At 45.0% G+C, this 13,391-nt stretch overlaps 1 protein-coding gene across 1 annotated transcript; it reads right to left on the bottom strand.

Moving 5' to 3' along the window:
• Nucleotides 1–389: 389 nt before the first annotated feature.
• LOC109777304 (ADP-ribosylation factor 2) lies at nt 390–3,478 on the bottom strand. The gene is made up of 7 exons (XM_020335957.4): nt 3,219–3,478; nt 2,610–2,765; nt 2,220–2,290; nt 1,907–2,026; nt 1,521–1,639; nt 1,055–1,136; nt 390–687 (listed from the first exon to the last, which is right to left on the bottom strand). Exons 1-7 carry the CDS (start codon nt 3,451–3,453, stop codon nt 682–684), a joined length of 789 nt encoding a protein of 262 aa, XP_020191546.1. The 5' UTR covers nt 3,454–3,478; the 3' UTR covers nt 390–681.
• Between the last annotated feature and the right edge of the window lie 9,913 nt (nt 3,479–13,391).

The raw sequence follows: 13,391 nt of genomic DNA, 5'->3' as shown, positions 1-13,391 counted from the left end.
TTACGTACCGTAGTAAATCACGGAATGACTACTATATAGAATATTCCCTAGTGTTATGGAAGTGACACTAACAAATACAAGTATACTCCATGCCCACCTGTACATACGCCGTATGCGGCAATGATGAACCCATAATGGCGTATGCACCCATCAGCCATTGCGTGAGGGGATCCGTAAATATTTGTGGCGTGCAACGATACCGACAGCCAAACCGGAAGTACTGGATTGGATAGTATAGAGAACTAGTGAAAATATCGCTCACCATAAGTACTTCCTCCGTCCCAAAATAAGTGTCTCAACTTTAGTACAACATTGTACTATTTTGGGACGGAGGGAGTAGTATGTTAGCAACATGTACCATCCACATCACTCAACTGAACCAACCAACATTGGCAACCACAATTCAATCTTGCTAAAACTCAAAACGATAGGGGTTCAGACACACATTGTCGACACATTAAACCTTGTAAAACCACCGAACAGCAACTGATAACATCCATGCAAAAAAAGACAACCTGACCTGATACTAGCTCACTTAAAGAAGGGAGCTTCTGCCTGTCACATACGCACACATACTATCTCTTGTACAGTGTATATATATCACAATATGTAAAATGGTAGCAGTGAGTTGTTGAGACATCCAGCACGTTTGTTTCTTGATGAAGCGCTTGTCGAGGCGCTTCAAGCCTGTGCAAACAAATGAAGAGGATCTGCCGTCAGTCATGGAGGATCATGGCATAAGGCGCAAGTGTTGGTGTGCGATGTTATGCTACTTGTTAAGTAAGGTATAGCATAATACATAGGAGTGCTTGTGTGAGACTGTTCAATTTCATTGTGTCATTGTGTGACTAATCTAAGCACAGATGCACCAAACTGTGTTTAATAGCTATAATAAATAGCAGCAGAAGTGTGTCATGGGCTAGTCTGTTTGTTTATTTCAGTCACAGCTGCTAAGGGCCATATCATTTAAGCAAGTGCAGCAGTCTTTAGAAGCATTCAGCAGAGCACAGAGAAGATATTCAATGGAAAACGATCAGTTGAGGCTATAACATACCTTGTTGGCAATGTTGTTGGAGAGCCAGTCAAGACCCTCGTACAACCCTTCGCCAGACGTCGCGCAAGTGCTCTGAATGTACCTGCACCAGAGGCAATAACTTATTTTAGCACCAGCACCAACAACTATTTTAGACAGGATAAGTAGTGTAGCAACAACATGGACTTCAATTAAGATCAAGACACATTCATGATCCCCAGGTACGCCCTATGAACTACTATATCGTTCGACCATGTGGCTTTATCTATAAAACAGGGCGATGGTCTATTTTCAGAGTTACACCCTATGCGATTTGTTTTGGGGATACACTACATGTACTTTCAAATAACTCTTATTACAAATTAAAGTTCGCAATTACAAATATCTGCAGCATATAGAATCTGAGAAACAGCAGAACACCAGGGAAATTTTGACCAAGCTATTCGAAGGTAAATAGCTTCTGAACTATGTGTGTGGAGTTCCTTACCAGTGCCGCTGGCGCAGGGAGTGCAGACCAAGCTTGTCGGTGATTTCAGCAGCATTCATGGCATTAGGAAGATCTTGTTTGTTTGCAAATACAAGCAACACAGCATCACGCAGCTCATCCTATATCACAGAAAGATCTTACATTAATTATGAATTTCAATATCGAATGGAAAGAGAAGCTAAAATTTTAATTAGTTAATTCTCAATAAAACACAGACTAAGCATATAAGAAAATGGATATTGACTTGACAGTTCAGCTTTCTTCACATATTTATTGGTTATTGAACAAAAATTCACATTACCATATATGGAAACTCAGACAGGATATTTGCAAATTGGGAAACTTCAGAACAACTACAACAACACCAGTCACTAGTGGTGCAGTACCTCATTCAGCATTCTGTGGAGCTCATCTCTAGCCTCAACAACACGTTCCCTATCATTGCTGTCAACAACAAAAATGAGCCCTTGGGTATTCTGGAAGTAGTGCCTCCACAGGGGCCTGATCTGTTTCAATCAGAAAACAATAAAATAGTAAGTCAAAGGCACCAGGCTAAATTTTGTGACACATAAGCTTAACAACATCAGTGTAAAAACAGATCTGATTTTCTTTCACCCAATGGAAAGGAACAGATTCACAAAGGGATGACATGACTTCTTAGTCTGACACAATTAGCAAATCATGACTAGACTTCCTTACCTTGTCTTGGCCCCCCACATCCCAAACAGTGAAGCTGATGTTCTTGTATTCAACAGTTTCGACGTTGAATCCTGCAAATTTCCAAATTAGCCAGATTTTATTAATGAAAGTGAGACCCGGCCGGCTAGTAGTAAGTAGTGACTGGCTGTCCCTATTTTATTTACTCTTAAGTTCTGATCAATGTGAGATCGAATGATAACACCTAATTTTGCTACGGTGCCTTTTAAATTCACCTTCCTAGCAGTATATATCTACATTACAGATTTACAGTAGCAGTGCTCTCTCGATATGATTTAAATTTCTTTTTCTGTAAATACTGTGCTACGCAGCATCTTCCTACATTTGAGACATCACCAGACGTGGAAGCAGAGAATGCAGAAAGCAGCTTACCGATGGTTGGGATGGTGGTGACGATCTCTCCGAGCTTGAGCTTGTAGAGGATGGTGGTCTTACCAGCGGCATCGAGACCAACCATGAGAATCCTCATCTCCTTCTTGGCGAAGAGGCGGCTGAACAGCTTGGTGAACGTGAGCCCCATCTCTGCTCCTGCACCACAAAGAACAGTCGAAGAAGTTTTAGACAAGATCCAAAGATCTACACAGATCCACTCTGATCCACCCGCATCTCCCCCCACACACACACCCCTACGCCCAAGCAAATGGAGCACAGCCCACATAATTCAGCAGCAATGGATGTAGTCCCTCCCAGCTACGAGATCCGCAAAATTCTCAACCTCTCGGCTCGCCGATCTGCCAAAGGGGCGGAATCGGATCGGATTCGAGAGAGGGAAAGCAAACGGCAACGAACAGATTCGCCAATACTGGCGTGGAAGCACCGCGGGGGCGGAAACAGCCCAGCCCGGACTCCATGGAGTCGACGGGCAGATTCGCGTGATCCGCCGAACAAAACGCGGCGCGCATCGACGGAATCCGCAGGACCGATCAGATCCGGGGGCTACGAGGCGGAATTATGGGGGAGGCTGAAGGCAGCGGCGCTCACCGAGGTGGAGACGAAGGCTTCGAGGTCTCGGCGCTCCGGTGCGGCGTGCTCCTCCTGATCTAGGGGGAGACGGGCGTGGGAGTTGGAGCTTGGAACCGCACGGAGGATGATGGCTGTCGTGCAGTGCGGTGCGGTGCAGACCGGGCGGCCCGATGGCGGCTATATAGAAGGGCGCGAGGCCCATTCCCACGTGGCCTTTACACCGCGCCCAGTCCGCCCGCGGCCCGCGCCGCATGGACACCCGCGGCCAGATCCGGGTGCTTCCACTGGCGTGCGGGCCTCGTCGGCTCCACTCAGGGTAAGGCTCGATTTTGCTCGTATACGCTTTTTTAAAAAAATATTAAGAACAAGCAACAACTCTCTCAAAAATGTTTAAAAAAAAACCTCTCAAAAAAAAGAACAAGCAACAACATATTGCATTTTCATGAAGCAGAAGAGAGAGTTTTTTTAGGGGAGCAGAAGAGAGAGTTGATTACAAGTTGTCGGGGTCAACTGGAACAAGCAATGGTCGAGAGAGAGCATAATCTTGCCCGATGACAATTTCAGTACTACGAAAGAATGGTGGCTCAAAACTAGACAGGGGATCCCCGAAGCGCTGCGCCGCAACTTCAACCCCGTGGCTATAATGATGCACTGGAGGATCGGGAAGGAACGTGCCGCTAGGGGTTTCTTATCAAGTGGGCAGCAGTGCCAACAGGGTTTTGGACCTAGTCAGGGAGGAAATCAAAACATCAAGGGCTGCCGGTTGCATCTCAATATGTGCCTCTTGAAACACACGTGCTATCGATGTGGTTCTGTAGTTTTCTATTGCCTGGCTTCGGGCAATGGGCCTGGCTAGCGGCTTTCGGTCCTAGTTCGACTAGACTGCTTGCCTGTTTGTAAAAGTTCTTCTTTCTATCCAATAAAAGATCAGCCAATGGCCCTTCGAAGAACATGCTCTTGTTCCCAACACAACACCTACAGAGGTAGGCCCAACCCACCAACACACACTGGTGATATTCCTCCCTAGAGCCTGTCTGATACTATCGTGCCTTCTTCTGAAGTTTTAGCGCTTCGACCGCCAACGTGACCACCCTCTTTTTTTGCGAGAACGTGATCACCCTTTGCACAGACGAAACCTTTCCATCAAAGACCCTAGCTCCAATCATAGTTTATATAAACCCACGATCATGATTGTTGCAAGTCAGAGGAGTTGACCTGAGCTCTTGGACCGTCCATTGAGCACCACGAGTCCTTCACCTTATCACTCATGGTTAGAGTAAGCCTTTGAATTCCAAAGCCGCGCAATAAGAGGAACCACAAAATCTTAGGGCCTCTTTGATTCGCAGATTCTCAAAACACGGGAACAGGAAAAATGTAGGAATAGAGTGTCATGTCCTCTTGTATCCTATGGGATTTAGAGAAATGTTTGATAGCATAGGAAAAGCAAAGGGATTCTACAAAGAAGTTTGAGTGGATGGAAAGTTTCCTCCAAAATATAGTACAAATTAATGGATCCTATGGAAAAAATCCTAAGGATTCCAATCCTACAAATCAAACGAACATCACAGGAAAAAATCCTAAAGATCCAAATCTTGTAAAAATCCTATGAAATTCCTTTGTATCAAAGGAGCCCTTAGTGTAGATGCATTGTACCATAATATGGTCAATGGTTTCAGGCGCCTGATCACACAAGGAGCAATAGACGGATGTTGCATTCCCCTTCTCGCAAGGCGGTCCTATGTTCAACATCAATCATGCATGACCAGCCATGTGAAATATCTCCCTTTTGGGGATGCATGGTTTTTCCATAGGAGCTTGGCACAATCTGTGTGCTCAGTGCTTAAGAAAAAGGCATCATATGCTGAACCAGCCGATTAGATATCATTTGCAGTCAATCTTCAAGTGAAGCAATCTTCTTAATTTGTGAGGGGAGGCACTTGTATGCTAGAGATCCATGTATTCGAGGATCGCTTGCAGTGACAAGGTCCCACGGATGTCATCAATCCACTGATTATCTGCCAAAGCAGCTGCCACCATTCTACTCTTTCCTCCTCTAGCCTTGATGTGAGGGTATAGGCTTGGGGCAATCTCAAAAGAGTTGTGCCCGTTGATCCATCGATCATGCCAGAAGTGTTGGGAAAGGTAGTAAAAAACAAAAACAAAATCGCCCTATGATCAAGGTCCCGGATCACTATAAAGATGCATACAAGGTTAGATCGTCGTTACCAAATTTGAGTTGTAGTGGAAGAAGAGCTGGTGTAGACCGTTCTTGAAGTCCCTCGAACCGTTCACGATGAGCCCTCGAATAAAAGATCGAAAGCACAACGTCTCTACGGATTGCACGCGTACGGGCTTCTTGATCCAGCAGAGCTTCGCTGTCTAGAGCTTAGCATCGACGGAGAATTAGAAGAGGGAGGAAGAGAAACACACAAGATTTCTCTATTATGAGGATTAGAGAGATTTAATCTAGATCAAAAATAACTAGATGAATTAGAGAGGAGGGGGTGCCTGGAACGAGGACTTGATGTGTTCTCTAGGGGGCGCCCCCTCTCTCATATATAAGGGTGTGGGAGAGGAGGAGGTCTCCCTCCCTTGGTGCGCCAACCAGGGAGGAGGAGTCCTCCTCCAACTGGATACGCCCCCCCAAGCTTGCCACACCCTTACTGGGCCCATAGGGCCCATTAACCTTCACCTATGTGGCCTTTAGCTATTTCCTTTAGCCCATAGCCCCTAAATAAATCCTAGGTGCCTCTTAATAAACATTAGAGCCCTATATTATTTATATTAGGTCCTCAAAAACTATTTTTGCATATATATATATATATATATATCATTTTTTTGGTATTACCCGGTATTCCCCAAAACACTTCTGGTAAACCCGTAACGCTTTCGGTTTCTCTCAAATTATTTCTTTCATTCTCGAAACTATTCCGAGAATATTTTATCATATTCCTCACTCCAATAGAAATCAACAGATCTTAATTCCCTTAAGCGCGTAACATGTAGGATCGATGGAATATAGTCATGAACAAAACTTCCTTTCGTTTAATGATCAACAGCGGAATCGTGGACATCCATGTTGACCCCTATATCCACACAAATGATATTTGAGTGAACCTTTAGTTATCATATTCTATTCCCTTCTCTTCGCGATATATTAAAAAAAACCGAGGTGAGATATATTGGTATCCTCTTGAGTCATTCTCATGCTCATTATACCGATCTCCTCATTATCGGGTTTTTTCTTCTTTCTCGTTGACATGTTCCGGCATCCCTATGGCGTAGTCTCACCTGTGTCTGGGCAGACGATGGTGGTGAAGGAAATATGCCCTAGAGGCAATAATAAAGTTGTTATTTTATATTTCCTTACATCATGATAAATGTTTATTATTCATGCTAGAATTGTATTAACCGGAAACTTGATACATGTGTGGATACATAGACAAAACACCGTGTCCCTAGTAAGCCTCTACTAGACTAGCTCGTTAATCAAAGATGGTTAAGTTTTGTAACCATAGACATGTGTTGTCATTTGATGAACGGGATCCCATCATTAGGGAATGATGTGATGGACAAGACCCATCCATTAGCTTAGCATAATGATCGTTCAGTTTTATTGCTATAGCTTTCTTCATGTCATATACATATTCCTTTGACTATGAGATTATGCAACTCCCGGATACCGGAGGAATGCCTTGTGTGCTATCAAATGTCACAATATAACTGGGTGATTATAAAGATGCTCTATAGGTATCTCCAAAGGTGTTTGTTGGGTTGGCATAGATCGAGATTAGGATTTGTCACTCCGAGTATCGGAGAGGTATCTCTGGGCCCTCTCGGTAATGCACACCATAATAAGCCTTGCAAGCAATGTGACGAATGAGTTAGTTGTGGGCTGATGCATTACGGAACGAGTAAAGAGACTTGCTGGTAATGAGGTTGAACTAGGTATGAAGATACCGACGATCGAATCTCGGGCAAAGTAACATACCGATGACAAAGGGAATAACGTATGTTGTCACTGCGGTTTGAACGATAAAGATCTTCGTAGAATATGTAGGAACCAATATGAGCATCCAGGTTCCGCTATTGGTTATTAACCAGAGATGTGTCTCGGTCATGTCTACATAGTTCTTGAACCCGTAGAGTCTGCACGCTTAACGTTCGATGACGATTTGTATTATGTTTTTGGTGACCGAAGATTGTTCGGAGTCCCGGATGAGATCGCGGACATGACGAGGAGTCTCAAAATGGTCAAGAGGTAAAGATTGATATATTGGACGAATGTATTCGGACACCGAAATGGTCTTGGGACGTTTCGGATATTTATCGGAGTACCGAGGGTTACCGGAACCCCCCGGGGAAGTAATGGGCCAACATGGGACATAGGGGAGAGAGAGGGGAGCCCACAAGGGGTGGTGCGTGCCCCCACCCCATGGGCTATCCGAATTGGACAAGGAGAAGGGGGCGCGGCCCCCCTTTCCTTTCCCCCTCTCCCTCTCCTTCCCTCTTCCCCCCTCCACGAGAAGGAAAAAAGGGGGTGTTGGGGATATTACTACTAGGTGTAAACCGGCCAAGGAAGCCAGGTTATCCCCATAATGGATTGTTTATACTTAAAAGCCCATGAAGACAGGGAATAAAGCGGCTTACTACAGAGACTCGAAGGCCCGAGGCCCAAAGGTAGATTAAGGCCTGTAGTTATAAACCGCCATATAGTACATAGCTTGTATTGTAAGATATGACAAAGTAGAGACCGAGCTGGTATGTGTATAAACCGGCATCGGGACTCTGTAAGCCAGCGGGCGTCGACCTGTGTATATAAAGGCACGACCTGGCGGCGGTTCAGGGACAACAGATAACAACTCGAGACTCAGGCAAGGCATATTTGCTCCCTGATCATCGAAACCACAGCAATTCCATCACAACTAGACGTAGGCTTTTACCTGTTGGAAATATGCCCTAGAGGCAATAATAAATTGGTTATTATTATATTTCCTTGTTCATGATAATCGTTTATTATCCATGCTAGAATTGTATTGATAGGAAACTCAGATACATGTGTGGATACATAGACAACACCATGTCCCTAGTAAGCCTCTAGTTGACTAGCTCGTTGATCAATAGATGGTTACGGTTTCCTGACCATGGACATTGGATGTCGTTGATAACGGGATCACATCATTAGGAGAATGATGTGATGGACAAGACCCAATCCTAAGCCTAGCACAAGATCGTGTAGTTCGTTTGCTAAGAGCTTTTCTAATGTCAAGTATCATTTCCTTAGACCATGAGATTGTGCAACTCCCGGATACCGTAGGAATGCTTTGGGTGTACCAAACGTCACAACGTAACTGGGTGGCTATAAAGGTGCACTACAGGTATCTCCGAAAGTGTCTGTTGGGTTGGCACGAATCGAGACTGGGATTTGTCACTCCGTGTAAACGGAGAGGTATCTCTGGGCCCACTCGGTAGGACATCATCATAATGTGCACAATGTGACCAAGGAGTTGATCACGGGATGATGTGTTACGGAACGAGTAAAGAGACTTGCCGGTAACGAGATTGAACAAGGTATCGGGATACCGACGATCGAATGTCGGGCAAGTAACATACCGATAGACAAAGGGAATTGTATACGGGATTGATTGAATCCTCGACATGGTGGTTCATCCGATGTGATCATCGAGGAGCATGTGGGAGCCAACATGGGTATCCAGATCCCGCTGTTGGTTATTGACCGGAGAGTCGTCTCGGTCATGTCTGCGTGTCTCCCGAACCCGTAGGGTCTACACACTTAAGGTTCGGTGACGCTAGGGTTGTAGAGATATTAGTATGCGGTAACCCGAAGTTGTTCGGAGTCCCGGATGAGATCCCGGACGTCACGAGGAGTTCCGGAATGGTCCGGAGGTAAAGATTTATATATGGGAAGTCTTGTTTTGGTCGCCGGAAAGGTTTCGCGCATTATCGGTATTGTACCGGGAGTGCCGAAAGGGGTCCGGGGGTCCACCAAGGGGTCCACATGCCCCGGGGGGCCACATGGGCTGTGGGGTGTGCGCCTTGGCCTATATGGGCCAAGGGAACCAGCCCCAAGAGGCCCATGCGCCAAGAGATAAGATAAAGGGAGAGTCCTAAAGGGGGAAGGCACCTCCTAGGTGCCTTGGGGAGGATGGACTCCTCCCTGGCCGCACCCTTCCTTGGAGGAAGGGCCAAGGCTGCGCCCCCCTCTCCCTTGGCCCTATATATAGTGGGGGGAGGGAGGGCAGCAATACCCTAAGCCCTGGCGCCTCCCTCTCCCTCCCGTGACACATCTCCCTCCTCCCGCAGCGCTTGGCGAAGCCCTGTTGGAATCCCGCTACTTCCACCACCACGCCGTCGTGCTGCTGGATCTCCATCAACCTCTCCTCCCCCCTTGCTGGATCAAGAAGGAGGAGACGTCGCTGCTCCGTACGTGTGTTGAACGCGGAGGTGCCGTCCGTTCGGCGCTAGGATCATCGGTGATTTGGATCACGACGAGTATGACTCCATCAACGCCGTTCTCTTGAATGCTTCCGCTCGCGATCTACAAGGGTATGTAGATGCACTCCTTCCCTCTCGTTGCTAGTAAACTCCATAGATTGATCTTGATGATGCGTAGAAAATTTTGAATTTCTGCTACGTTCCCCAACAGTGGTATCAGAGCTAGGTCTATGCGTAGTTTCTATGCACGAGTAGAACACAAAGTAGTTGTGGGCGTCGATGTTGTCAATTTACTTGCCGTTACTAGTCTTATCTTGATTCGGCGGCATCGTGGGATGAAGCGGCCCGGACCGACCTTACACGTACTCTTATGTGAGACAGGTTCCACCGACTGACATGCACTAGTTGCATAAGGTGGCTAGCGGGTGTCTGTCTCTCCCACTTTAGTCGAATCAGATTCGATGAAAAGGGTCCTTATGAAGGGTAAATAGAAATTGGCATATCACGTTGTGGCTTTTGCGTAGGTAAGAAACGTTCTTGCTAGAAACCCATAGCAGCCACGTAAAACATGCAACAACAATTAGAGGACGTCTAACTTGTTTTTGCAGGGTATGCTATGTGATGTGATATGGCCAAAAGGATGCGACGAATGATATATGTGATGTATGAGATTGATCATGTTCTTGTAATAGGAATCACGACTTGCATGTCGATGAGTATGACAACCGGCAGGAGCCATAGGAGTTGTCTTAATTTATTGTATGACCTGCGTGTCAATGAAAACGCCATGTAATTACTTTACTTTATTGCTAACCGTTAGCCATAGTAGTAGAAGTAATAGTTGGCGAGACAACTTCATGAAGACACAATGATGGAGATCATGGTGTCATGCCGGTGACGAAGGTGATCATGTCGCGCCTCGAAGATGGAGATCTAAGGCGCAAGATGATATTGGCCATATCACGTCACTTTATGATTTGCATGTGATGTTTATCATGTTTACATCTTATTTGCTTAGAACGACGGTAGCATAAATAAGATGATCCCTCACGAAAATTTCAAGAGACGTGTTCCCCCTAACTGTGCACCGTTGTGAAGGTTCGTTGTTTCGAAGCACCACGTGATGATCGGGTGTGATAGATTCTAACGTTCGAATACAACGGGTGTTGACGAGCCTAGCATGTACAGACATGGCCTCGGAACACATGCGAAACACTTAGGTTGACTTGACGAGCCTAGCATGTACAGACATGGCCTCGGAACACAAGAGACCTAAAGGTCGAACATGAGTCGTATAGTAGATACGATCAACATGGAGATGTTCACCGATGATGACTAGTCCGTCTCACGTGATGATCGGACACGGCCTAGTTTGACTCGGATCATGTATCACTTAGATGACTAGAGGGGTCTATCTGAGTGGGAGTTCATTAAAAATCAGATGAACTTAATTATCATGAACATAGTCAAAAGGTCTTTGCAAATTATGTCATAGCTTACGCTTTAGCTCTACTGGTTAAGATATGTTCCTAGAGAAAATTTAGTTGAAAGTTGATAGTAGCAATTATGCGGATTGGGTCCGTGAACTGAGGATTGTCCTCATTGCTGCACAGAAGGCTTATGTCCTTAATGCACCGCTCGGTGTGCTGAACCTCAGCGTCGTCTGTAGATGTTGCGAAACATCTGGCATACACGTTTTGATGACTACGTGATAGTTCAGTGCGTAATGCTAATGGTTTAGAATTGTGGCACCAAAGACGTTTTTGAAACGTCGCAGAACATATGAGATGTTCCGAAGACTGAAATTGGGATTTCAGACTAGTGCCCACGTCAAGAGGTATGAGACCTCTGACAAGTTTCTTAAGCCTGCAAACTAAGGGAGAAAAGCTCAATCGTTGAGCATGTGCTCAGATTGTCTGAGTACTACAATCGCTTGAATCGAGTGGGAGTTAATCTTCCAGATGAGATAGTGATGGTTCTCCATAGTCACTGCCACCAAGCTATTAGAGCTTCGTGATGAACTATAACATATCAGGTAGACATGATGATCCTTGAGCAACTCGCGATGTTTGACACCGCGAAAGTAGAAATCAAGAAGGAGCATCAATTGTTGATGGTTAGTAAAACCACTAGTTTCTAGAAGGGCAAGGGCAAGAAGGGATACTTCATGAAACAGCAAATCATTTGCTGCTCTAGTGGAGAATCCCAAGGTTGAACCCAAACCCGAGACTAAGTGCTTCTGTAATGAGGGGAACGGTCACTGAAGCAGAACTACCCTAGATACTTGGTAGATGAGAAGGCAGGCAAGGTCGACAGAAGTATATTGGATATACATTATATGAATGTGTACTTTACTCCTAGCAGCACCAGGGTATTAGATACCGGTTCGGTTGCTAAGTGTTAGTAACTCGAAATAAAAGCTGCGGAATAAACGGAGACTAGCTAAAGGTGAGATGACGATATGTGTTGGAAGTGTTTCCAAGGTTGATGTGATCAAGCATCGCATGCTCCCTCTACCATCGAGATTTGGTGTTTGCGTTGAGCATGATTGGATTATGTTTATCGCAATACGGTTATTCATTTAAGGAGAATAATGGTTACTCTGTTTATTTGAATAATACCTTCAATGGTCTTGCACCTAAAATGAATCTCGATCGCAGTGATACACATGTTCGTGCCAAAAGACATAAAATAGTAATGATAGTACCACATACTTGTGGCACTGCCATTTGAGTCATATTGGTATAGAACGCATGAAGAAGCTCCATGTAGATGGATCTTTGGACTTACTCGTTTTTGAAAGGATTGAGACATGCGAACCATGTCTATTGGTATATATGCATGAAGAAACTCCATGCAGATGGATCGTTTGGACTCACTTGATTTTGAATCACTTGAGACATGCAAATCATACCACATGGGCAAGATGACTGAAAGGCCTCGTTTTCAGTAAGATGGAACAAGAGAGCAACTTGTTGGAAGTAATACATTTGATGTGTGCAGTCCAATGAGTGCTGAGGCACGTAGTGGATATCGTTATGTTCTTACTTCACAGATGATTTGAGTAGATGCTGAGTGTATTTACTTGATGAAACACAAGTCTGAATTATTGAAAGGTTCAAGTAATTTCAGAGTGAAGTTGAAGATCGTCGTAACAAGAGGAAAAAATGTCTATGATATGACCATAGAGATATCTGAGTTACGAGTTTGGCACACAATTAAGACATGGTGGAAAGTGTTACACAATTAATACCGCCTGGAACACCACAGTGTGATGGTGTGTCCGAACATCATGACTGCACCCTATTGGATATGGTGCATACCATGATGTCTCTTATCGAATTACCACTATCGTTTATGGGTCAGGCATTAGAGACAACCGCATTCACTTTAAAAGGGGCACCATGCAATTCCGTTGAGACGACACCGTTTAGAGAAACCTAAGTTGTCGTTTCTTAAAAGTTTGGGGCTGCGATGCTTATGTGAAAAAGTTTCAGGCTGATAAGCTCGAACCCAAAGCGGATAAATGCATCTTCATAGAATACCCAAAACAGTTGGGTATACCTCCTATTTCAGATCTGGAAGGAAAAGTAATTGCTTCTAGAAACGAGTCCTTTCTCGAGGAAAAGTTTCTCTCGAAAGAATTGAGTGGGAGGATGGTGGAGACTTGATAAGGTTATTGAACCGTCACTTCAACTAGTGTGTAGCAGGGCACAGGAAGTTGTTCCTGTGGCA

This window comes from Aegilops tauschii, chromosome 3 (genome assembly GCF_002575655.3).
Source record: "Aegilops tauschii subsp. strangulata cultivar AL8/78 chromosome 3, Aet v6.0, whole genome shotgun sequence".
NCBI lineage: Eukaryota > Viridiplantae > Streptophyta > Magnoliopsida > Poales > Poaceae > Aegilops > Aegilops tauschii.
The sequence above is the reverse complement of the archived record's forward strand: the minus strand, read 5'-3'. Positions and strand labels throughout refer to the sequence as shown.

Excerpts from the sequence above, each read along its gene's own strand:
- LOC109777304 (XM_020335957.4), bottom strand. The coding sequence starts at position 3,453 with ATGCGGCGCGGGCCGCGGGCGGACTGGGCGCGGTGTAAAGGCCACGTG. Across the intron at positions 2,766-3,218 it reads AAGCCTTCGTCTCCACCTCG|GAGCAGAGATGGGGCTCACG; the intron begins GTGAGCGCCGCT and ends TTTGTGGTGCAG. Across the intron at positions 1,137-1,520 it reads TCCCTGCGCCAGCGGCACTG|GTACATTCAGAGCACTTGCG; the intron begins GTAAGGAACTCC and ends CCTCTGGTGCAG.